General features: G+C 36.7%; 1 protein-coding gene across 3 annotated transcripts; it reads right to left on the bottom strand.

The window, feature by feature from the left end:
* Window positions 1–33: 33 nt before the first annotated feature.
* abhd12 (abhydrolase domain containing 12, lysophospholipase) lies at window positions 34–27994 on the bottom strand. Of its 3 annotated transcripts, XM_081347282.1 has the most exons (14): window positions 27894–27994; window positions 26843–26993; window positions 15629–15750; window positions 10548–10653; window positions 9553–9672; window positions 8897–8927; window positions 7391–7436; window positions 7159–7288; window positions 6939–6976; window positions 5552–5631; window positions 5351–5433; window positions 4829–4907; window positions 2049–2176; window positions 34–1035 (listed from the first exon to the last, which is right to left on the bottom strand). In XM_081347282.1, the coding sequence occupies exons 2-14, from the start codon at window positions 26989–26991 to the stop codon at window positions 1002–1004; spliced, it is 1146 nt and encodes a 381-aa protein (XP_081203408.1). In that variant the 5' UTR covers window positions 26992–26993; window positions 27894–27994; the 3' UTR covers window positions 34–1001. The 3 variants fall into 3 exon arrangements, with proteins under 3 accessions (XP_081203408.1, XP_081203407.1, XP_081203406.1); XM_081347281.1 differs by lacking the exon at window positions 34–1035 and having other exon boundaries at window positions 1869–2176; XM_081347280.1 differs by lacking the exons at window positions 34–1035; window positions 27894–27994 and having other exon boundaries at window positions 1869–2176; window positions 26843–27253.

The following is a 27994-nucleotide window of genomic DNA, read 5'->3' as shown; positions in this document are numbered from 1 at the left end:
TATTATGGTAACAAGGAATTATTATTATTTTTTGGAATGTGCAAAGTGAGTATAAACACCAAAGAAAATATATAACCCACATAACGAATGATTTTGCATACAGTTTTTTTCTTTTGAGAGTGCAACAATCTTTTTTTTTCCCAGTAACTGGCATGCAAACTAGCATAGATAAACCAAATGCATTAAAATAATGAAACATTGGGAATTTGGGAAGGGAAATGTCATGTCAAAAGCTCATTCAGTTCTGATTGCAGTTGGGTTGCATATGTACCAAGCAAACATTACAGCATAAACACAATACACAATAAACCCCATAAAAAAGTCACAGAGTTTTAATGCCAAGGCAGCACAAAAATCTGCACTTTAAAATCATTCAGGAGACGCGTCATTTAAATGGGAAGAAATAAAAGAAAGAAGACATTTTATTGTACGTAATTCAAGTTCAACCTAAAACAACTCGCTGTTCACATTGAGTGGATTTCAGGTCCATGATATTGTTAATAAGTCGGTTATTGTACGTTCGTAAAAACAAAACGGTGAATCGCAGTCAGCAAGCGCTGACGGTGACATTATTATAGCAAGTTGTCCTGATTCGTCCCTTTGACCTTGATCCTCGTGTGGTCTTCTCAGTGCCATCGTTAAAACTTCATCTGTACTTCTTTCCTTTGAAGAGGCTCGATGACTTAAGCATTAATTTCAGTGCATATTTGCATATTATTTTGCATACTTTGTGCTCCAGCTGCCCATTCAGATTTGTTACCATGACAACAGGAGGCAGTGAAACAAATCACTCTCTCAAAGATGATAACTTTCTCCCTCTGTAGGCTGTGTTAACAAGGGAATGCAAAAGGAGCCAGTGCATCTTCAGTCCATGCTTGTGTGTGTGTGCGCATGTACACGTGATGTACACTTGTGCGGATAATGTACATTGTGTGTGTGTGTGTGTGTGTGTGTTTAACTGACAGTGTGTGAGAGAGGGCAGTCAGGTAAAATGATCTTGACTACATGTGAGGAAGCGTCGCACTGAGAAAATCACTGAGACAGAGAGACAAAGAGAACAAAAACACATTAGATTTCTCAAAATCTAATAGAAATAAAACTTGGGTTTCTTGACCAGGATTTGCTACAGTTGTAGAAATGCTATTAACTAAACAAATATATACATTTAAATCAATATAAATTACATTAAGTGTCATTTATAGTATAAAAGTATAGAAGGATTCTGATGCTTTAGCCACACTTCAGTGTCATATATAAAGATAGATAGCAAAATATTTCACAGAAGAATTGTAATGTTTTCAATTATAAAACCATAGATATACGGTTAAAAATGTAGACAAATTGATCTAATTTGTCCAGAAAACATAACCTTCGGAGTCGGACTAGTTGTTCAACAGCAATTGAAAAAGAAAACATGTCCATGAAAGGTAGTTAGTTCTTGGGAAAATACATAAAGTTTAAGAGTTGTCTCAGTGTCCAAATATATTCAGGTGCATTTAATATATAATTAATAATTTTAAAAAGTGAATAAACTAAAATAACACTTAACTCAACTTAAAAAAAGAATCAGTCATTCAATTATGAACTCAATTTAATACATTTAGAAAACTAAAGGTTATTACTTAAAATCTCAGGCTATTTCAAATAAATAATTTTGATCACAGCGGTTAAGTTGACAAAATGTTTGAGAACCCCACTTCTAGTGTTTACTAAAGAAATGTAAAGGTCTGTCTCCCTAAAGAAATCATTACCAATAACCCCCATCTCAAATAAAACCAGATCTGTTTGTTAGTTCAGTTCCAGCACAAACTGGAACAGAGCGGAATGACAGTGATTTATGTATGTCTGAATTACTATTGCCTCGGCTGTTGGTCAGGGACCTGGAGCAGAATGTCAAAATTACACCACCTGGCACAATCCTAAAAATAGCTTGTATTCACACCCAAAAAAAATAAAAAATAAGATTAATGTTGCTGGACTGTTCTGTCAGCACCGAGCACTGGGAAAAAGTTCAGATGGCAGCAGTTTGTAAAGTGTACAGTACATACCTGAGTATATTTGGTAGCTGTGGGCTCTTGTAGATGAACTTGTGTCTGTATCCCAGAGCGCTGGAGAACGGGATGAACTGAACCTTATGTCCATTCAGACTCTTACTCTGAGCCGCCAAATCATACAGCTGTGGATAAAAAGAGAGAACAGCATCTTTCAAACAAATGTATTAGCAGGTACCATTTTATATTATTACTGTTGTTGTTATTATTAATACTAATACTAATAATGATTATATTATATTAATTATATTTTTATAATATAATTATTATTATTATATATAAAATAATAATATAAATATATAATAATATATTGTTTTATTATTATTATTATTATTACAGAGAACAAACCATGTTAAAAAAACAAATTAGCATTAGCAGCTACCATAATATATTATTATTGTTGTATAATACCGTGTTATTTTAGTAGAACTGAGATTATAATAATTCTGTTGTCATTTTGTTGTGTGTTTTGACTTTTTTAATAGTTATATATATATATATATTGACTATGATAATATGATAATAATGATAATATGACTATTATCAAGATAAACAAAATAAAATTGAGAAATGTTTTTATATTTTTATATTTTAAGTTATTTCAGTCTTTATGTTTTATTTCAGTTAATGTTTACTTTATTTCAAGTAACAGATTTTTTTTTAATGGTTTTAGTAAACTATAATAACCCTACATCAAACATCTATAAGTAACACTGTGGTTGTGTTCTATATAGTATAGGCTAATAATGTTAGTTAATATTAAAAAAGAAACAAATTGAAACCAATGGTTTGTAATGAAGATATATTTAGGTTAAGGTTATTTCTGAACAAAACAAAACCTATTTTTACTGCAACTTTATTTGGTATATGATTTTGTTTGGCATGTAACATGTTTAATACACATCCTCACATGTATTTAGCAAAACTTGAGCCTGAGAAACATGGCAGATAAAAGTAAAAAAAAAAAATACCATCAGACATGCCATATGTGCTTTAAAAAGCAGAAATTATGTTTAATCATAACAAGTGATCAAAATTATTGTAATCTAAGTATAATGAGCATATCTCATCCAATCAGAGTCTGAACTATCCATTCTACAGTTTTAAAGGGATATTTCACCGCTGGAAAAATACACGTATGACTAAAATACACGTATAATGCAATATCGTTGACGAATAAAAACGAGACTAAATGTGGTTTACAAAATAAAAACTATGCTAAAATGTCTCTTCATTTTCGTTGACCAAAACGAGACGAGACGAAATGTTATAACGTCACGACGAATGAGAGAGTTTTGTGTGAACCCATAGCTTTGTCGGCTTTAAATTCTGGTTTGCGATCTGGTCACCCGATTATCAGCGAATTTAACAATATTACTCCATTAGTTATTCTATTAAAATGTCTCATTGATATATTTGACACATTCATAATCACTTTTGCCAGTTCTTTGTGACAGCTGTATGTTATTGGCAGCGTCTCACATGAACACGTCACCGCATCAGCACCAGAACTTGGAGATTTTATTTTAGAGAATAATCGCACAATCTATTCGATATTCTATAATTAAATAAACTAATCGAATATCCAAAAATCGTGACTCATCCCTGCATGGAATCTCTTGATTCTTTTCCCAAATCTTCACTCACGTCGTCTCACCCATTTTCTAAAGGGATTATAAACGTCTTTTCATTGGTTCGCTTTTAATTAGGCCTATTATATTCGTATTCTTTACTGTGGTAAAGTAGAAAAACTGTAGGACAGATAGCCTACATTTGTACTTGCATGTCAAATTCTTTTTAACACAGTTTGTGCTTGTTATATTAGACAAAGGGCGCGTCAAGTTTAGTTGTAAAGCGTGTTTCACAAGCGCGGGTGATTTTTAGTTTCACTTTCTCTGGCAGCGCAATCTCAAACATAGCCTAAATATCTCGCCCTTGTGGAGGATAAAATTCGCTCTTCAGACTAATTTACATCAAGTAGAAAACATGAAGATATCATAAAGAGATCGATGGTCTCTTTCCTGCTCGTGTCCCACATCCCTCTCAGAGCGCAGAGTGGTAGGCTATATCACGCGTCTCTGTGTGGAAATATAAAACGAGTTTTTATTTTTTTTAAATAACCCCACCACCGCCGGTAGTTGGTCCATTACCACCGCGGTGGTAAAAAAACTGCCACCGTCACAGCCCTAAATATACTAAATATAAGATAACCTTGTTTGAAATTCTAAATTGACTGGGTTAAATAGAATCGCATTACTAAAAAGAGACTAAAATACAATTTTCATTGACTAAAACTAGACTAAAATGTCATCAGTTTTCGTCGACTAAAACTAGACTAAAATGTCATCAGTTTTCGTTGACTAAAACTTGACTAGACTAAAAAGAGTATGAACATGACTAAAACTAATAAAAACTAAAACGACAGCTTGACACAAAGACTAGACTAAAACTAAAATTAAAACATGCCGCCAAAAACAACACTAGATCCCATCCCACATGGGTGGGACGAAAACATGCGGAACTAGCTCCTACTACTGGCTGTAGTCTCTATAGTCTCTGGCCAAAAAAGCCTCAGATAACGCAAAATGGCGATTTTTCATCATCAGAGGTTTTTTCCAGACACACAATACAGAAATCTCTCGTCTCAGGGGGACATGAGGGAGGGAAGCACGGTCAGTCGAAAATACTACCGGGTTTCTACTGACACAAAGCTTAATGCTAATCGGTGAAGTATCCCTTTAAATGAACCCTGTCATTGTTTGACGTTGATGCTTTACCTTCTTTCCCAGCTGGAAGGGTACGACTGTGTCATCTTCTGCATGCAGGATCAGAACCGGACAGGATATGTGCTTGACACTAAGAGACAGACAGACACATTTTTAGGTGTTTGAAATACTCCAAAGTACTCAAAAGAGATACAGCCTTATAGGGATTTCATAGGTCTTGTGTTATTACAGCCTGGGAACTTGCAGTGGAGGTCTATGTAATGAATTGCATGCTCACTGCATCTATGTCTGAAGAATCAACGGTCACATAGAGCTGAATACTAAAGTGCTCTCTTTACAATATACAAGCATTCACATTAAGTCTGTTTCTAAAACAAATTCTCAGAGGAAGATGAAGCCTCCAGCATGTAAAATGCTACAGAACAGAGAGCCGAGATTATTATCTCAACACAGCTGTGAGGACACAGTGATGTGTAAACACTCAACAGTTTCCCTTGGTGGACACAGGGTAAACAAACTATCACACTTAAACTTACAGAGAAACAAACAAAATAGAAGACAAGAAGAACCTACTTCTCATCACTGGCAAATCGGATGTCATTTGCAGTAATTGAATCCAGGAAGAACCAGTCAAAGCCTGGTAGATATCTGTAAACCTGTTACACATTTATAATAAATGAACATATATCAATGTCCAAGGTGAGTTCTGCTTTTATTCATGGCACAAAGGCAATACATGATACTTTGAGAGTGAACAGGAACTTGATTTCTCACCATAGAGAAGGGATGGCTCTTGGCTTCCTCTCTGATATTGGTAAAGGGGGACTCTAAAATCAGCGAGTCAGGGGGCGTTCCTGTAAACACAGAGGAAGGAAGTCTGCATAATTCCTGCACAAAAAGTTTTGCAACAGCGGCTCAAATGCAGGCTTATATAACTTAAAGACTTGAAGTGCTTGCCGATTACATAAGTTCACTCTTAATCTAGTCAGTGCCTATTAAAGCTTGTCTATTTCTGAAACGTCAAATCAGAATCGCAGCTTCCTTACTGACAAGAAATAAAGAAATTATATTCCTAAACTCTTGATGGCGATCAGGGCACTTCAATTTACATTCATTGTTCTTTATGTGAACCAATTATAATTATTATTAAATAATATTAACAAATGTTTTGGACTCAAATTTGACATTTAGGGTTTCTGACCAATGCTTTTCCAGAATTAGCCATCACTTTTCCAGTCATTTGTGAGGATTAGAAGGATTTTGAAAAATGGCTTGATATAGATCACACTCACTAACAGTAAACTCAAGCCAAATAAATACTTTAGATGCATATCGAGAAAATTTTACACTTTTAAAATGTTTTTGAAACAAGTCTCTTTTGCTCACCAAAGATGAATTGATTTAATCAGAAATAGATTAAAAACCTAATATTATTCCAATTTAAAAAACTGTTTTCTATTTTAATATATTAAAAAAAATATATAATTTATTCCTGTGATTCAAAGCTGAATTTCCAGCATCATTACTCCAGTCTTCAGCGTCACATGATCCTTCACAAATCAGTATAATATGCTGATTTGCTGCTCAAGAAACATTTCTTGTTATTACAAATGTTGAAAACGGTTGTACCGCTTAATTTGTTTGTGGAAACTGTGATAATTTTTTTCAGGATTCTTTGATGAACAGAAAGTTCAAAAGAACAGTCATTTACTGAAATAGATTTTCTTTGTATCATCATAAATGTCTTTACTGTCACTTTTGATCAATTTAATGCCTCCTTGCTTAATAGAATTATTGATTGGTCCAAAACTTTTGAATAGCGGTGTATATTGACATTTTAAGATTGTATTAATTTCCACAACTTTTACAGCCCTGGAAATCACACTTTTGGATTTTCAATCATTTCATTTGGGAACATGTCTACAAGAATGTGCTTGGCTCATGAATAATAATGAGGTGACATAGAATTCATCCCTTTATTCAATGTGATTTCTTTGAAGGTAGGTAAATGGCTGCTAGCCATCGGAGGATAAAGGTTCAACCGACTGTAACCAGCTGTCGGAAGTTTCTACTTGGTCTCAAATTGTAGTTTTACACTGCTGGCTACGGTTTGTTCTCAGTTTCAACATTCCTGCCCATACACAAACTAATGATCACGTACCCCTGTCACACAGCCGTCTCACTAGGTTTGTGGCCACTCTGGAAAAACAAGAATGTACAGCATCAGCAGCAGTTCAAATATGCCACAGGGAGTTACACAATCAATTCCTTTATGTCAAATGAATGCCAAAACATTATTCCAAGAACAAGAAGTTCCACTTCTAGAGAAAGGAACACTATCCTCAGAGCTCTCTGAGATGGCTCCGGCGAGTTCATCTCACCCTGTGCCGAGTGAATGACCCCAGATGTGCAGGGGCTTCTGGCCAATCCGCTGCTTTATCCACTGGTAGAGGAAGAGGGCGTCTGACGTCATCCCTTTCTCTGAAGGGCTGCCCTCAGAGTCACCCCAACCTGCACAAACAAACAAAACCACATGGTGCTTCAATCCGGCACTGGGAATGGGATTCTGACTCAAATGATAGGATAATGCTTTAAAAATGACACCCAACATACCTCTATAATCGAATGTGACTACATGGTAGCCTAATGAACTAAGAACCTGCAGAGACAGGAAAAGAAAATGTCTGACATTACCCAAATGGACAAAAAAGGGTTCCTGCTCATTTTCCATAAAAAAAATAAAAAATAAAATCCATACTTTTCCAGATTCAAATTTCCAGAACTTCTCTGTAGATTCTTCAGACCATTTTTAAAATGGAAAAATCAAAAGGAAATATTTCCTGATCATTTCCTCACTCCAAGGCCATCCAAATGTATATGACTTTCTTTCACAGAGCTTAAAAATTGTATAGTTTTTTATTTGTTTCTAAAAATGACTCATTATTTGGCTAGAGAGGACCCTTATTTGTCAACTGAGGTTGTGTGGAGCCCTTTGAGGCTGCCTAAATATGGATTTTGGGACCGTCAGAAATGGTTTACGTTGGGCAACTTTCACTTGCATTAGATGGAGAAAAATTCTGGAATGGTTCCCTCCAAAACTTAAATTTGTCTTCAGCTGAGGAAAGAAAGTCATATACATCTTGGTTGGCATTGGGGTGAGTAAATACTCAGGAAATTTACATTTTTGGGTGAACTATTCCTTTAAAATCCAGCTGTTAACATGCTATTAAGTTGCCAAATAATTGCCGGAAGTTTATAACTACTGTAGCTCAAACAAATCAATTAAAACCAAACCCAGACATGTTCAATGCACAACATTTAGTTAAAACTGCAATGCTAAAACAGTGCAATGTTATTCATTTTTGTCATGTAAATTTAAATAACAGTAAACCTTCAATCACTGCTGCAACAGAAGGAATGTTTATGTCCATTCACTTTGCTTCACTGGCTGTTAGATAAAGCATAAAAATACTTGTAAACACTGTTTAACAAATAATTACACTTCACTGTAACAACCAATCACAGGAGAGAGTCCCTCCAGCAGATCCAGCCTAGCACTGATCTTTTGGCAGCCTGCTCTAAACGCCATGGGGAAAAGAACTCTGCTTGTATGATCAATTTATTTGTAGAAATTATTATTTTTATATTTTAGAAAACACATATTTTCCATACTCATCCAAACCTAGAAATGACTTAAATCAAAATCCATACATTTCCAAATGGCATATGAACCCTCCAGACAGAGCTTTCGAATATTAAATATACGGTTTATAATTTGGGGCTGGTAATCTTTTTTTAAATGTTTTTTTCAAAGATTTATCTGATAAAAAAATACAGTAAAGCAGTAATATTGTGAAACGTTTATTTGATACTCAAGAAACTTTATTTTTTGATGTTGAAAACAGCTTTTTCCTGGAAATCATGATACTTTTTTGTCAGGATTCATGGATGAATAGAAAGTTCAAAAGAACAGCCTTTACTTGAAATAGCAGTCTTTTGTAACATTACTACCACTTTACCACGCATCTTTGCTGAACAAAAGAATGAATTTCTTTACAAAAAAATCGTATTGACTGTAAACTTAACGGCGGTGAAAATTTAAGGCAATTGTTTTTTTACCTTGTAGAGCTGAACTCTGTGATCCCCTCCTCTGAAACACACAAACATACTCAAGTAAAGTGACCAAACAACTGCATCTACTGAACTGCATTTGACAGAATCCTTATAAAGCCTGGAATATTTGAACAGATTTTAAAACATCCAACATTTGCCACTATGTAAAATGGTAACAGAGAAAAATGGGCGTCATACTATCATATTACATCACGTTCTGAACACAACAAACAGGTTTGATTTCCTCCATATGGCTGGAATCATCTGCACACTGGAATCATCAAAAATCTGAGTCTGTGCCCATCTCACACAATATGATTTTCTGTGAAATTAGCATCGACGACTCTTGACTGTAAATTGTGAGAAAAATCTGGCCAAAAGCTGTGTATTGTATTCCAGCCTTAAGGCCAATTCACATTGCACCGACAGACGGCGAACAACACAGACAATCACCAGATTAAAGAACATCAATTTCCACGACCCAACAAACATGTTCAATGAGCAAAAACAACAGCAACATATGGGTAACACACACGGATCCAACAAATCCTGACAAACTGTTGGTGCAGTGTGAACTGGCCTTTAACGAACACTGAATAATTTTGAGATTGAGTGGGCTTTAGAAAGTGGTGTTGATCTCGTGTCCCTGAGTGTTTGTTTACCTTGTTCCAGCATTACCATGGAGATACAGGATGACAGGGTGATTGGACTGGAAGCTTTTGTCGAACCATTCAGGATCTCTTGCCTGAGCCTCCCTCCACATCACTGTAGGTACTGTGTGCCTGAGAGAGAGAGAGAGAGAGAGAGAGAGAGAGAGAGAGAGAGAGAGAGAGAGAGAGAGAGAGAGAGAGAGAGAGAGAGAGAGAGAGAGAGAGAGAGAGAGAGAGAGAGAGAGAGAGAGAGAGAGAGAGAGAGAGAGAGAGAGAGAGAGAGAGAGAGAGAGAGAGCATACAGCTGTTACAACACTGCTTAATGCACTTGATATAGTGAAAAAGTTTGATTCACAGGCATGTGCTACTATTCAAAAGTTTAGGGTTGGTCAAATTTTTACTGTATTTGAAAGAAGTCTTTTTCAAATCTCTTTCAAAAATCATTATACATATACAACACTATAAATGTCTTTACTGTCACTTTTTTGATCAATTTAATGCATCCTTGTTGGATTATTTATTTCACGTATTAGTTTCTTTCAAAAATAAAATTTCTTACTGACTCTAAACATAGTAATGTACTCTTTCAGGACTTCACCAAGAATTTATTACAAAAGATTCTCCTATTCAATATTGAATATGACCAGTACACAAATGAGTTTATTTACGGAGAGAAAACTAAAGCATCAGTGCCAGGAGGCTTATATGGCCCTTTCCACTGTTACTCAGTGAAAGTCAAACACACACATTCACAGTCACACCCAATGGCCAGCAGCCACGGGCCCGTGCAGTCCTCTGTCACTACGGATTTACATACTTTGGGCCACAGGCTGCGTTTCAATAAGTGCGCCCTTCAGAAAGACAGCCATGGCCATAGGCAGAGAGAGAGAGAGAGGGACAGAAACTGTAGGGTAGAGAATGTGAGGACAGAGAGACAGAGAGATAGCGAGTGGAGGTAAGCCAGGCTGTGTCTGTATTTTAGCCGTAGTCGGTGTCTGTGCTCTCACCAGACTCCAATGTTGATTCCTTCCTCCGGCTGTAGGTAGAAGTTGTGAGTGTGATTCAAGCCCTGATCCTGTGGTCTCTTCAGATCTATAAAATACGGCACTCGCACTGAAAGAGAGTGAAACAGAGAGAAATCAGTTCATGTGAAGCTGATGCATTTCTCAGTTAAACAGGATATTTTTTGTTTTTGTTTTATCCAACGGGAATTGATGGGATCTTGGAAAGTCTGCATCAGATACCAGAATGGAATCGTCAGTTGAAATCGAAATAAGTTAAAATAGTGTACATTTTTATTTCATGTTGCCTTTAACATTTGACCACTGAGATTTATACATCTCCAAGAAACTTCTGCATGGCTCAGTTAATATTAATGCACTTTAATTTTGTATTGTGTTACATAGCAGCAAATTTTGTTTGATAGTTTTATCAATTTATCTAATAGACGTCAGTTTAATCTATGCTAGTACTTGTAGATTATTCAATCATTACAAACGTAATGTACACTATATTAAAAGTTTGGGGTTAGTACGATTTTTAAAAAAGAAATTAATACTCATATTTAGCAAGGATGCATTAAATGGATCAAAAGTGACATTAAAGACATTTTTAATGTTACAAAAGATTTCAAATATATATATATTTTTTTATCTTTCTTTTTATCAAAGAATCCTGGGAAAAAAAGGATTGATAAATATAAGACATCAGCATAATAGATCATGTGACACTGAAGACTGGAGTTATGATGCTAAAAATTCAGCTTTGCCTTGCCATCATAGGAATAAATTAAATTTTAAAAATTAATAAAATAGAAAAACTGTAAAAATACTTTAAAATATTACTGTTTTTCTTGTATATTTGATCAAATAAAAGCAGCCTTGGTGAGCATTAGAGACTTCTTTCAAAAACATTTAAAAAATCTTACTAACACCAAACATTCGCTCGGTAGTCTTAAAGGTACAGAAGCAAAAAAAAAAAAAAAAAAAAAAAAAAAAAAGATTGTTTAGTTCTAGTTTAACTCTACTGTAAATTCCATTTTCCATACAAAGAACTGCTAATGAGATTTAAGATGATTGAGTGAGTTTTAATTTTACACTCTCTTCAATAAAGACAAATTTTGATGAAATAATGAATCGTTATTGAACATTTACAAATGAAGTAATCATGCTGGTAAATCATTTCATACAAAGGTTTTTGCAATTCTGCAAGTCTGGTCACAGTAAGACAGGAAAACAGTCACGTGAATCTATATAATGACTGTCTGTGCTGCTGCAAGAACCTACGAATAACATTCGGTTTGCCTTTTAAGAACTGAAAGTGTGCCACAAGCTTTCTCAGGAGACTGATGACTAGACTAAATTCACCAACCTTAGTCACAGATTTCTCTCTGAGTAAAGCAGACACAGGGATGCTTACAGTCTCACTTTTACACAGAGTCTGTCCATTATTAGTTCAGACTGCAAACAGAAGCAGAACATAGTGTGGAGAAACACATCAGCTGACAGAAGCGGTGTGACACTGCTGACAATGCTAATGCTAACATCAGCCCAAACCACCACAGAACCATGACTAATATCAGAGAAATGAAACTATGATGTGACAACATAGGAATAATCTGATAAAACCGAGAGACATGTGAGAGGCTGTTGAAGTGAAACAGGATCTCAGCGTTGAACAGAGTGGGCATTTAAACTGGATTGATGGATGAATGACGGCTTTGTTTGGTCGTAACAACAAAAGGTAGCTTAGAAATCTAGACGCACCCTAGCGGCAGCAAATGTAATGTAATGTTGTAAACCAACATCTTGATGTGGGTCTGGCTTGCCAGGCTAAACAAAACGCTGAATATAAACCCAAACTGCAACTGTGTATCCAACTTTAATGTTTGAAATGTCTTATTAAATGTCATGATGTCCAGCAGAGTCTGTTCTGTAATTGACAACACTTTTATATACCAAAAGACATTATGTTGCAAAACAGGTGCTGAGGCTTCAGTACAAGAGGACAAAGTAGAGACTGTGGATCAGCGTTACTGAACACTCACAGGTACATACTATTCAAAAGTTTGGGGTCAGTAGGATTTTTGAAAGAAATTAGGTTTTATTCAACAAGGATGCATTATATTGATCAAAAGTGACAGTAAAAACTTACATTGTAAAAAAATATCTCTATTTCAAATAAATGCTGTACTTTTAAACTTTATATTCATTAACTCTTTCCCCACCAGCATTTTTTTTTTAAATAGTTACCAGCCACCACCAGCATTTTTTAATCATTTTTGATAAAAAAATAAAAATAAAAAAAAAACATCTTAGTCTAGCTTCATTCATTCTTTGTTTAGCAATACTTGAATATGGGTAAGTTTCATTAAAAAAGCAACATTCTGAACAAAAAACAGATCCTAAACATCAAGTTTTTTTTCAAAGACTACAACATGTGCATAGGCAATAGAGTGGTGCAGGTATGACGTCACTTTGTAGGCCAAAAACGCAGAAACGAGTTAGCATTTTAGCACTTCCGGTTCCATCGTCCCGAAGTCAATGTTTTTTTTTTTTTATGGGATTTTGGTTAAATGGCTGAAATAAGGTCTGTTGTGAGCACAAGCTCAAGACACTTTCATGTTGTATTCTATGACATAAAATACATTTTATGTCTTGAAAAAGGCGTTGCTAACAAGTGGATAAATGGGACTACAGGGGCTGTCGAGGAGATTAAGTGTTTTCACGCCAAACAGGTAAACTAAGTCGCCTTTATTATGCTTATAATTGTGCTCTCAAACTATTCAGACTCAAACTTTCTGGGAAAATGTTTTAGATAAAAACTGAAAGAGTTGTCGGAAGCTTAGTAGTGGCCACGTTGAAGTGGTGGGACCATGGTGTAGTTAGCTTTGTTAGCTCACCTTACTAGTCTTGTGGTGTACAATTAACCTGTGCAAGTTAAAGCAACACTAAGGAACTTTTCCTCTTTGGTCGCCCTACAGGTTGGAAGCGGAATTGTCCATTACCGCTGTCATAAATCATTTCGCTGCCCGCAGCCTACTGTCGCACGCACGCTCGCTGTTTATCCAGCACCGGCATTGAATGAACGATGTCCACAGACAAGGTAGAGTATGTTGCATGATTTCATGAAAGTATGACGTATTGCGACATCAGAAACGAAGAAAAACTAAATAATGACTATTGTAACGCTTGACGTAAAGCAAGTCAAATTTGTAGTTTTCTTATGTCTCATTCGAACTACAGAAACGCGACCCAGTTTGGCAAACTTGCATAGTGTTGTTATAGACCCCTTTTGCGCCTACGTCACAGCGCTAGCTGGAGGCAAAACAAACGGAAAACTGGAGGCGGCCAATACAAACCAGCACAGATTCGGCTACATAATAAGGAGCTTAAATTATTATTTTTATTATTAAAAGTCATCTTGTTGTGTTCTTGGGTGCAAGAATCAATGAAAAATGAGTATGCTGTATCTGGAATTTTTATTTCTAGAAAATATTCATATCATTAAAATTGCACCGTAGTGTCACTCTTTACATTGTCGTCTTGGCGCTGGCTAGGCAGAACTGCGGATCGCACCACACAAGTCTTTACATGATCATTCAGCAGTTATATTATAGGCATCTAAATATATTTATATGTCCTCAGTTTCTCTTTAGCGTTAACGTTAATCCTGTCCGTTCGTCCATTGACTGAGCGTGTACGGTCATCTGGTTCCGTCCGTTAAAATTAACTTTTGCAAATAACAATCGGCATCCTGGACAGTGAGTGACCTTGCACATTAAGACAAAATCGGATTTTCTCCAGTCATTGTTAAAAAACAAGCTAACAAAACTTGCAAACTAACGTTAGTGAAGCGGCCAGAGGGATCTTTCTGCCTCCAGCTAAGCTCCGCCCACACAAATACGTCACCGTGTTTACCAACTGTAAAAGGGTCTATAGCAGATAAAGGGCTGCAAAGCGAATCCAAAAGTGCTTTTCACCCTGCTACGACTTGATGAACCACTGAAACCATTTTGGAAACATTATTTTAAGGTAAAAATTTTTTACCTAGTATTGCTTTAATCCACAAAAAACAATAGTTTGTTGTGGTAATCTTTAATCAAAATTAGCTTCTGCTCTGGAATGGCGTTCCTTCTCTGATGATGTCAGTTTGATAGCTTGGATAGAATAACATTAACCACTCCCCTCCAACCGTCAGTCTGCTATGAGCGAGGGATGAAGAGGAGGTCGCCAAAACAGCACCCTGCCCTCTATTCAATATTCCGTCAACAATGCAACTTCAGCTTCAGATGTTTCTTGAGCACCAAATCAAAAAGGGAATTCTAAAAAAAAACATTTAAACATTTAAAAAACCTTACCAATCTCAAACTGTAAAATTACCATGAAAGAGGTACATAAATTGAGGTACATAAAGTATAAATTAGGACAAGATTAAAAATTCACATTTGTATCCAAAAATTTTCTTCATAAATTTTGAAATGCCACAGAGTGTAGGCAAAATATTTGATTTTATGAAGATGCACTATGCTGTTTTTATTTGATGACTTTAAGTGTGTGTGACTGAATGTGTCTTCAGAGTTGTTCTGAGGATGCTGAATATTTCACAGGGGAAAATGCAGTGTAACAATCTCCTTGGATACTACATTTCCCTTGAGGTGTTTTGCCCTAAACTTGTCCTTGCAGCAGCAGATAATAATGGAAACTGACCCATCAAGTTACTGTATTAAATTATACATCGACAGAAACTGATGCAGCAACCAAAATAATGACAGCTTTACATGGCAGCTTTGCTCAAATAACAAAATGCAAATGCAAAATGATTGGTCTGGGCATTGCAAAACATAAAAAATACTCAGGAGAATTAGTTTAGTTAAAAAATACTTATATGAATATCAAAGTTTACAAAGACTGACCAAAACACTTGTTTAAGATAACTAAAGTATATCCAAAACACACCCACACACACACACAAACTCTTGTCTAAATGCCAAAGTATACAAAGAATGCCCTATGGCAAACTTCTGGCTTTCATCCCAAAATGTATATATAGTTTGGCCAAGTTGAAAAGATTGGATAAGAAAACTCACCAAAGTTTAAAAATACTAATTTTGCTTGTATTGCTGGACAGAGTTTGATGATAACAGGGATAGCGATATAGATTCCCAGCACCCAGATCAGTATCCTCCTCAACCTCCACATCAGACCACCCCTGCGGACAAAGAGAGAACTGATTATAATTCCATTAACACACATAATGCATTAATGTACTACAGATTAACAAAAAATTAGATCTAAAAATCTAAAAATTAAATTGTACCACACACCAAGTTCTATTTTGTCCTGCAATAATTGGTTAATAACAACATTCCCTCACATTTGAATGTCTAAAACACTTCAGGCCAGTTAAAGAATATATTATGGAAATGTTAAAGCATGTTTTTTGTAGTAAAAATCACATGGAAGGTTTACCATGTGTAAGTACAAGATGTGAACAAAAGTGCTGGTTTGGGAATGAAGAGTTAATGGTCCTCATAACAAGGCCTGTCCTCTCTTGGTCTCCCTCACACTCAGAGGTCAGACAGTGTGCATCTTTGCGGCCAGTGGTGACCTCTAAATTGTGCCGGGGAGTATAAAGTGTCATGATTAAAATTAGAGAAAGCAGGAGATAGATCACTTAGAGGAACAAACTCACCCTGTCTGACTTACTGCCCTGAGCTGTACTGTAAGGTCTGTGTGTGTATGTGTGTTTGTGTCTGGCTGATATACAGATTAAACTGTTAATTTCCAGTGCTAAGAGGTTTGTGGTGAAAAGCTGCTGTATTGAACTTGTTTCATTTCCTCCTTTGCATCTTAAACTGAGAGAGGAATTTTCCTACCTTACTCATGACCAGCGGATTACTTAAACCACACACACACAAACACACATCTGGTTCACTATCTTTGTGGGGACTCTCCATAGACGTAATGTTTTTATACGGTACAAACTGTATATTCTGTCCCCTTACACCAACACTACCCCTACCCCTAAACCTACCCATCACACAAAACCTTCTGCATTTTTACGCTTTCAAAAAATTTATAATTTTGTATGTTTATTAACCCATTATTAACCTGGTCCCCACAATGTAGGTGATGTCAGGTTTTACTATCCTTGTGGGGGCATCGCCACAATGTAATATAAACCTGCACACACACACACACACACACACACACACACACACACACACACACACACACACACACACACACACACACACACACACTAAGTGTAAAACGGTATCACAAATTCCACAAAAAATATTAAGCAGCAAAATTTATAACATTGATAATAACAAATGTTTCTTGAGCAGCAAATCAGCATATTGGAATGATTTCTGAATGATCATATAAGTCTGAACACTAGGGTAATAGCAGCTGAATATTTAGCTTTGCCATCACAGGGGAAAAATATATTTAAACACATTTAAACTGTAATGATGCGGTATTTTACAACATTATTGTTTTTACTGTATGTTAATCAAATAAATGCAGCCTTGATGAGCATAAGAGATTTCTTTCAAAACAATAACAAATTGTACTAACCCCAAATTTTTAACCCCAATAATAGTGTATAGATACACTTTAATTTCTTTGCAGTAAATGGTACTCATAAAGATGCATTCATATGAAATCTAATCACAGGACATACAGATAGGTGAGAGAGCATCCCAGACAGGGGGAAAGTAGAGTCAAAGCAATAATCCAGGAATCAAGCCAGAGCTGAGCATCCGGTTTGATCCGGCTGATCCTGGATCAGTTCCACCACAACATTTAAACATCCCTATGACCTTTCCTCTGCCTCCTTCAGATCACACCTGCTAACTTTGATCAAATAGTACAATGTAAATGACTAGTATGAAGAACTAAAGACAGGTTTAAATTTCTATTTACAATGTAAAATAAACTGGAACAAATTGAATAATAGAATCAATTGCTTGCGGCAACAATACATGGAAAGGGGTAGTAGAGAGAAGACAGGAAATTATGTGAGTGAGTTCTCTATCCTCTTCTCCCATCTTAATGTGGTAGCATGCCAACAACCACAGCTCTAACTGCATTATACTTGAATACTTATTCCAGGTGATTAATGCAGGTGGCTGATCTCAAATTCCCTGCAGAGATAAGACGTTTGGTCACCAGAAGGTCTGATCTGAGCGTGTGTGTTTGTGCCAATGTGGTCCGTTTGAGAGTTTTTGCTTGTGTGTGAGAGTGCAAGGTGATTGTGATAAAGAGAGAGAGATTAAGACTATTGTGTAACAACAGAGCTAAATACAGCACACACAGGCTGCACTGAGACTCATTACCGTACAGTGCTTACATAGATACTGCCATTGTGCCGTTTATGTGTGTGTGTGTGTTACCTTTCAGGATGTTGCTGATTATATACACATTATTATGTAGTAGAACGAGCCATTTGTTTGTCTATGTGGCTTGATAGATGTTCAAGATGTGTTTACTGGTTAGGTTATAAGATAAGATGTGCAATTCAGGGTTTGTACATGCCGTTTTTGCAGGTTCATGTTTGCACAGAGCATCCTAACCAGAGCTTTAAACCTTCAGGGTAACACTAATATGTTAAGCCATGCTGATCCAATGCCATATGGGCATTATTACGGCTGTCTGGGCATCAGGAGTCCAGTCTGCACTGGGACAAAGAGTTTCTGACTTGTGCATTGAGCAAAAATATGGGAAGGAATTAGAGATGCACCAACATTTCAGCTGAGAAAACATGCTGACATCTTGGCAAAAAATATGAACAGAGATAGGATAACATTTTTAACAGATACGGATACAGAAAGTTTGTCTGTATTTGAATTAAGTCTAAAAATGATATGTAATTATAATGCATATAATCCTTTCAAATACTGACAGATTAATAAAGAATGGTTCACGTTCTCAAACAGATTGCACACATACATTAGTCTGCCTCGTGCATTATACAGACAGCGTGTGTATTTTAATGCATTAAAATAAAAACAATGATTTCACATTCTAACAATATTTTATAATATTACTGTTTTACTGTATTTGTAATCAAACAGTAGCAACCTTGGTGAATATAAGAGACCTCTTTCAAAAACAGTAAAAAAAAAACTTAGCAACCCCAAACTTTTGAACGGTAGTGTACTTGAAGAGATATGAAGGTCTACTCGGTTTACCATGACACAACGTTGAGCATCACACAATGATTCATTTTTCAGTGCCGATTGCTGTTTAACTGTAATTTGACCTGCTTTAGAGCTCCATCTTGGTAATTTCGCTCTATTTGTGTGAATGTGTGATTCAGTCTCTGCATTGGACAGGATGTAAGTCTCTAAAAATGATCACCACCAACACACTACACCCACACATACAAACACTCATACACAGTAACACTTTACAATCTGAAATCCCTAAGTCAAGTGCATGTCTTAAAATGGAAAGGGATGAAGGATGAACATTTATTTTTCATCCTTGAAATAAAAACACTAATGAGTTTATTTAAAGTCTGCAGAGTGGCAGCAGTTGGCTGTCTTAATACCATATATGAAGACATCAATCTCTAAAAAGAATATCATAGTTATTCAATAACCCATTAACAACTCATTAGCTATTAATTCAATATTTATAAGCGAATACCTCCACATTTCATTGATCAGTCTAAACTCCCAAAGTGACATGAGTACCGCTCAAATGATAAAACTATGCACTTGTTTGACTACCATTTAGCCATTTTAGTGTAATTATATATACCTGGCATTAACAATGCAGGAAAAGTGAAACCTTAAGTGCACGTCTGATTCTACATGAATAAATAATTAGGTCATTTTCAGGTCAATGTATTTGACAGAGAACAGATGCATGATTCTGTGTATTACCAGAGCAGACAGGCAATAAGAACCTGCTGTACTAAACGATAAGCCTACTTTAGGATTAACTTCAGGATTGAATTACACAAGAACACTGAAGTATGCAAGAAACAAAATGAACAACATTTTATACCCATACTACAATACAACACCATAAACATAAGAAAAGCACACAAAAGAAGATATTTTGAAGAATTTTACCATCCAAACACTGGATTGCAGAAACTTTTTGTTCAAAATTATTCAAAAAAGTCAGGCTACGTTCTGCAGATTTGACGTGTTCTTGACAGATCCCACGGGCTTTAGATTCAAAGGCATCTTTCTAAGTCTAAACAAAACCAGTGTATCCTCTCTGCCAACCTCAAACTGTGAGCCCTTATTTCTTGAAAGCCACAGTTAGATCACTTCCACTCAATTCTAAGAAGCCAGATTCAAAACATCTCAGGAAAACTTTTCTGTCTCTTCCTTCTCTTTCTGTCGGACGCCAAAGGCTTGTCTCGTGTCTTCGGGTACCAGACAACAGCTATTAAGTGGCAGAGGATATGCTTTCAGAGCTCTCAGCTGCAGCAACCCAAATCAATGTCCTAAATATCCTGGTCTGGTAGTAGACCACCAAATGCCAAATACCTGCTCTATCAGTGCCCATGATCAATTAGTGGTCAGAGTTCTGACTGACATACAATGTCTGGAGTGACTTAAGAACACATACAAAGTTCTGTCATGAAACTCTAGGTCCCTAACTCAACCTGCTTGCAATCACATCATCTTTATAATGCACAGCTGATTGATTCCTGCAGTATCAGTAGCCAGTGAGGTCACATGTTCAACCTTCAAATACTTGGTCAGCATTTGCCTTATCAGTGCAGCACACTGTCTCTTGGACTGCTTTTACACTGGCACAAAAAATAAAAGTTTTTATTCATGTCTGACATAGATTGTACATTGTTGCACACGTGTAAACACAACTTTAACATGGTTTGTTATTCAGGGAAGAAGGAGGCAGTAACCTGCCAGCATTTCACAACTTTAATCATATAAAATAAACACAAAACGAAAGTAAAAGCGGCAGCCCCTCATGGACGACTGCCCCACACACACAATCAAAACATAATGTCAAATAGTCCAGGCCTGGTCCTCTCTCGTCCTTCACTGTCATCGCTCCTCCTTTTGTGCTTCTGAAGTTGTTTTAAGTGAATAAACAAATGGGCAAAAATGTATATGGTCAAAGGATCTGTGCATTATGCTTTGCAGTTTAAATGCACCATTATGCCTCACCAAGACTGTATTTATTTGATCAAAAATACAGTAAAATTGTGAAATAGTGTTACAAATTAAAAGTACTACTTTCTATATATATTTTGTAAATGTACTTTATTCCTATGATGGCAAAATTTAATGCAAAAGTCTTTACTGTCACTATTTCTAAAACTTCTGATTGAATTCTGATAGAAATAATAATAAAAAAGGACTAGACATGAGACAAAGAAAGGCTTGCAATTGAAGGTTAAACAGTGAAGAATGAAGATGATGCAGAAGAAGCAGTAGAAGTAGAGAAAAGTGGAGCCCTTTCACCAACCTGCAGCTACATGTAATAGATTATGACAGGTCTGAGGGACAGGACTCTCTGAGAGCACTAAGGTGACACTGAGACAACACAGCTTGGCGTAAGAAGAGGACACTAATGCCTTCATGCTTTTAACACAGCAAAAGCCAGAACTTCTGGTAACATTATACAGGAAGTTAACTGTTAATGTTTCTCCCATTAGACAAAATGAAATGGTATTTATAATGCGTTTAACTTCTGTAATGTGACGTTTTTAGGTGGAAACTAGCTTTAGAGTGGTAATTCCCCTCTTATTAATCACTTTGTTTCTTGGAATGAATCAATCATGGCTGACTGTGTTCTTGTTCACAACTCACAAACAAGACCAATGACATTTATTAAGGAAGTAAAAAAGATCAGGTTTGATTTCCTGTTGTTTTTAAACAACAGCTGATATGGAATTGCAAGACACACAGTCTGCCCTGGCATTACTATTCCACGATAATGCAAATGGCCTGAGATGAGTTAAGTCTGGACGGGCACGTGAAGGGTATGTGAAACTGTAGACACTGCACTCTTAAGGATGAGAGAGAGACACGTGCTACATTTCAGGCTCTCTACTTCCCCCCTCTCTCCTTTCGTCCTCCCTTTCACTCGCCCTAATGAGTGTCTCTGACCGCTCAGCGGAGGTTGGAAGAGCAGTTTTGACAGTGATGCCAGAGTTAGTTACCGCTCTGTCTAACCCAAGATTAGTCTTCTTCAAACCACCCTAATGTAGAAACACCACCGCCATTTCACCAACCCAGTTTGGGGAAGCGCAAAACAACATATTCAGTATCAACAAATCAGTGGGTTGCCTTTAAAAAGGCTGGTTTTGAGTCACTTGATGTTTTGCGCTCAAAAACAGCTAGATAAAGCTGATGGAACAGAATAGAGGAATCAAAGCTTTTTTAAATGTTTCAAGCTTTTTGACAGGCAAAAAACTATGCAAATGCCAAATACATCGATCTACATGTGTATGGCTGTAGAGGTGAAGATGAAATTTTTGAGAGGGTGCAAATGGTGTATCAACACACTGTTATCATGCAAACTAAAGGAAAACCTGAATGAACTGGTGGATATTGGATGACTAGTAGACCATCGTGACCCATCTCATTTACAGCAACTGACACAATGCTTCCCAGGCATTAACAGAATCTTCAGGCAATCCATGTTTTTACTGTTTAGGGTAGGGAGTGCTATTACGTATTTTCGTAAAGAAAAGAATACAGAATCTCTGGATCAAAACAGGCGAAAAAGAAGAAACAAGCCATAGAAGCATTGTCGCAGTCTTTGACAAGATGCGATTTTCTCAGCTTTTTGTTCAAAATGTCACTTTTTTGATGAAACTTTACCACATAAAAGAATGCACGAAGACAGAATAAAATAGTTTAAGTATAAAACAATATATTTTCTTTAAAAGCAGAGGCTCTGTTCTTTCTTTTGATATATTGCATGTTCAGATATTCATACAACAATATATTCTGAGGCCCATGAAAATTTTGTGAAAATCATCAAAAATGCTGACGGTGGCTGGCAACTTTCTTAAGAAATGCTAGAGGAAAGAGTTAACACACTTTTAGCATGTTTCTCCAATAAGTCATTGTCAAGATCTGTTATTAGTCTTCCTGAAATCTAAAAAAAGATTTCAAAAGAAGAAACCTTGTCAAGACTTCTTTTTCCAATCAAACCTGACATACTTTCAAAGGAAGAGCTAAAATAAGACACCAAATTGTCACGATTAGGACGCCTCTTGGGTCTACATTTGATCTAGAGCTCCTGATCCCAGGATGCAAGAAAAGACCAGAATTTCAGGTTGAAATGTGCAGAGTGAATAACTGACATGGTTTACAGGCATTATTTAGGCTGAAGGCTAGCCACCCCTTCTTGAGATGAATGTCTTTAAGAACAAGGGAATGCAACCAAAAACAATCGATTTAAATTTGCCCCCGTAAAATCAAGAGATTTTTTTTTATGCCTTTTAGCTTTAGGCATGATGTAACGGAAGTAGCAACAGATCTTTTCGTCCATATTGTGATGTACATCTGAATGAAATGGTTATATGCATCCATTGTTGATTGGATGGAGGCAGATCTGAATCCGAGCAGTCGACTATAAGAAAGGGGAAGCGGACAAAATGATTAAAGTCCGGCATGCATCACAGAGAGAAGTCTGTTGTTTTATCGAGTTATATTTTAATTAAAAAGAATTAAGAGTTAAAAGAAAATTGTACAAGTGAAACATGCATGGATGAATAGTTGGCAATAAGATCATAACCATACATTTAGAAAACAAGAGTGAATTTTCATTTCATGGCGACTTTAAGTCATCTTCATCTCTGTTTACACCTGGTATTAAGATTTGTAGATGTTTAGATGATTTTAAAATGTTTTGGTCGATCAGTTCACAAGCAGATGAGAGAGACACATTCCCGTTTGCACCTGATGTTTTAATCCGTCTCTTTTGTCCACTCTTTCATTTCTGCGCTGACAGCGGAAAGACCACACCGAACGCGGTGAGAGCGTGTTAGAAATCAGGAATGGTGAGAACATTGTGCTTGGTACGTTTTTCCTCTTCAAACCAAACTTGGGTCTTCAGCCAACAAAGTCTAAATCCGTCTGGCCGGCTTCCCTTAATTTTTACGCATTAGGTCAGTAGGAGGGGAGTAGCCCGTCTTTTGTGGCTGTGGAAGTGGTCGAAAGTAAACGACCCGTTTACACCTGTATTCAGCGTCGTCCACTTGTGATCTGGTCGCCGAAAACACATCTTAATACCAGGTGTAAACGGCCTAAATGCTAGTTAAAAAAATACAGTTTTTCCTGTTTCAGTAAAAAAAAAAAAAAAAATCAACACTGTTCTCCTCAAGCAATGTAATTAAGTCTTTAACTTCCATGTCTAAAATGTTACATGGGATTTCAGCTAATTTACTTAATTTCACAGATCCTGTAAATTAAAGCTGATCTGACCCTGTTAACCTTGAAACCGGCTAGCCACACAAAGGTCACTGCAACCAGACTAACCAGCGGCAGCTCCTGTGTCGGACACATGACCGGCTCCAGCACCCAATACCCCAGACCCATACAGCACCGGAGGAGAGTCCGATTACTGCGGCATCGGATACAGTGCAATAGTAGAGTGGCAGTTCAAATGAGATGTGATGGTAGAACTTTACCATACCATTTCCTGCTAGAGTTTCATGCTAATTTGACAAACAACGTCTTCTATAACAGGACATTTTACAGGTTACAATCTTTTAATGGAATCTTTCATAACTGCTCAGTTGAAACTAACTGCAACCATTTGTAACATTATAGTAGTTAAGAGCTGTAAGCGTTTCCTTATAAAGCTAAATCCCACTATTAATCAGAGCTCTAGCTTATTTCTAATAGCCACTATTCACATACACTAGTGTTTAAAAGTTTGCGGCCGGTAAGAGGTTTTAAATGTTTTTGAAAGAAGCCTCTTATGCTCACAAAAGCTGCATTTATTTGAACAAAAATAAAGTAAAAACAGTAATATTAAACAACTGTTTTCCATACATATTTTAAAATGTAATTTATTCCTGTGATGTCAAAGCTGAATTTTCAGCATCATTACTCCATTCTTCAGTGTCACATGATCCTTCAGAAATCATTCTAACATGATGAGTTGGTGCTCAAGAAACTTTTCTTATTAATATCAATGCTAAAATCAGTTGTGCTGCATAATATATTTGTGGAAACTGTGATATACTTGGATCTAAGAATTATTAGAAAGTAAAAAAAATTTTAAATAAAGTTATTTTAAACAGAAATGTTTTATAACATTATAAATGTTTTACTGTCACTTTTGATTAATTTAGTGCATCCTTGTTGAATGAAAGTATTTATTTCTTTAAGAAAAAAAAAAAAAAAAAAAAAACTTACTGACCTCAAACTTTTGAATGGTGGTGCAACATTAAGCAAACATGAGGCATAGGTCTCTAACTGTCCTCCAGGGTCAAAGGTCACAGCCAATTCACTCAAAAGCAGTGTGTATTTCCACATGATGTGGCAACAATAAAACCTAATACAATCCTCTAATCTTAAAAGCATTTTTGGGTTGTCACCCACAAGCTGAGAAGCATTGATCTGTAGGAACTCCTCCAGGTTCCCAATCAGCAATATGTTCTGGCAGTACTTATTGTTTATTTGCTGAGTGTACAATGTTTTAACATCATTATTGCTGGACCAGAATGTCCAGTAATGCCCCACCTTCCTCCCACTTTCATCTGCAGAGCAAGTACTGGCCGAGAAGTATAACATCACTAAACACACCTTAGTTGTTCATCAGAAATTTCTAGAATCTTTGCATTTAAGGCCTAATAATATCCCTTATAATCTGAGCAGAGATATGCCTGGACAACAGCTGAACATGACTATTGCATCCTCCTACAGTGATGTAATCTACCATTATTTTAATTTTAGCAGTAAAAAACATGAACTGCATGAGTACGTCTACAGATGATATCACCTTGCAGCCACTTAACCATGCATTAGAAAACTGACTCTCTTTTTGCATGTAGGGGATCTCCGATGGACTCCAAATCTGGCTTTAAGATCTTTCCACTTGACTGAGACAGAAATACTTTAGCTACTATATACAAGGTCAGTGCGATAAAAAAAAAAAGCGGTAAAGATTGTGACCAGTGTCACAAAACATGAATTAATTCCCAAAAAGCACAATACTTTGAATTTTGTGCCTCAAATTTCTAAACAATGGAACTGTAAAACAAAATTTTAGGGTTTGTGGAGTCTGAACTGGAATTTGAGTTACAGTGAACAAAAAAGTGTAACATGATTCTTGAGATGCTTGTGCACTTCGTGCGAACAGTGACATTTGAACAGTGACAGTGAAATGTGACATTTCTCGAGATATTGATGGTCTTGTGTTTTATTAAATAAATAAATAAATAAATAACCCAATATGATTGGACAAAAAACCTGTGAAAGAGCAGGATGAGTCATCAACATTTTTTTTTATATACATTTTAAATGCGCATATCTGTATATTTTGTGTAACAAGTGTATTTTGTCAACATTTAGGAGTAGATTAAACAGGCCTCAAAGCTTAAAGTTGTAGAATAAAAGCCGCATTGACTTCACATGTGTTTTAAGCTTTGCACAAACATCCCAAACTTACAATCACTTCACACTACACCCAGAAGTTGCTGAACTAGTTTTGCAATGGATCAGCCTAAATACCCTTTAGAGCAGAGGTCTTCAATTCTGCTCCTGGAGGACCACTGTCCTGCAGAGTTTAGTTCCAACACACCTGAATCAGCTAAACACACCTTTGTATTGTTTTGAAGCAAGCTGGAACTAAACTCTGCAGGACAGTGGCCCTCCAGGAGCAGGATTGAAGACCTCTGCTCTCTAAAGAGAGTCACATGGGACTGTGATTCAATCATAGTGAATAATATATGTGGATCTGTGCCTCATAAGAGTTTAAAACCACTAGGATCTCAAAGGAATGCCAATAATGCATGTAATATCATATTAACAAACATCAAACGGAACTCTATGCTGAAAATACACAAGATAACACTGAAAACACATAACTTAAAAACAACTTCGAGCCAGGCTTTCCAAACAGAAGTCATCAGAGAAGATAATACTGCATATATCTGGTAATTTGTATATAAAACAGTTCCATGCCATTATTATGTATTAACATACATAGCTATTTTTTTTTTTTTAACATACTAGGGTTTCATGGGACTGTATAAGTTGGTGTAAAGCAAAGACAAGTCTTGAGCAAGCTTTCCAGAAACTTATAACGTTACTGCTATAAACTGGTGATCAGTGTCTCACCTCCTGCAGCGTCTCCCCATCGCTGTCCCAGAGCCTCCTGGATCAGAAGCAGCGTCTGTCTTTTTGTGGCACTGCTTTAGATCGGAGCCGTCCAGTAGTGTACCCGTGAACGAGCTGTCATGATCTTCGTTCGCTTTTCGCTTTCGCATCACTGAAATGTGAAACAGCAAAGGTAAACAGTAACACAGATGAGACAGGAAATATTATACTGCAGTCCTGCGCGTATCCTCTCTGAATCAGGCGGCAAGGCCGGGCTAAATCTTGCAACCGTGTTAGATCCGGTCGTTCCGCAACGGTCTGTGTGTTTCTCCTCCCGGCAATTGTGTCATTCAGCACTTTTTCTCCCTACATTGTTTTGTAGGAGTCAGATATCTGCAGAGACCAGCTGATCAGCTCAGCCTTTCCCCCTCCGTCCCTCCACTCGGCCAATCGCACACCGCCGCTCGGCCCAGTCCGTTCGCGTCAACAGCCAATCACACACCGCTCTGTTCCGCCGACAACTAATCACAGAGCTGTAGCGCCCCCTCTTGTTCAGTTCAATCGTGAAGTGTAGGGTTGCCATGTCGCTTCTGTTGTGTATATTTTTTTCTTAATATGTCACATTAAATGCTTGCATTCTAGCTCTAGAGGTCGCTGCACGCTTTCTTAATGTAAAAATGTTACACATTTTTACAAAGCAAATTTAGGGATTTTATTTTAAAAGATCTGGCAACAACCCATCTGTAGACTTCCGTACAGACCAAACATGTTCATCCTGCTTTACTGGGTAAAACATGTCAGTATTCGTGTAATTATAGACAATAAGAGATCTTGCCACCTTTTTAACAAACAAGTCTTAGCTTTCGTCTATTTCCGTGTAATTTAGTAACTACATGAGCAACATGTAAGATATCTTTTAACTAGTTCCAAAACAGCCGTAAACACATCAACATTAAAGCACGAGGATCAAACCAGTAGGCTATATGCATGTAAAAACATTATAAACATCCAAGCCGATGCATATGAAGCTGTTGTCAGGAACTTTGTAATTATATAAATCATAAAACCTAACCTGGTCATCCCAGCTGATGAGATTTCATTGTAGATGTGTTTGACACGTCGCGTGCACTAGTAAGTTTTTAAAAAATGAGTTTCCTCTCACGTGACCATAAC

Source organism: Scardinius erythrophthalmus (genome assembly GCF_964197995.2).
Source record: "Scardinius erythrophthalmus genome assembly, chromosome: 19".
Taxonomy (NCBI): domain Eukaryota; kingdom Metazoa; phylum Chordata; class Actinopteri; order Cypriniformes; family Leuciscidae; genus Scardinius; species Scardinius erythrophthalmus.
This window is presented reverse-complemented; position numbering and strand designations above follow the sequence as displayed.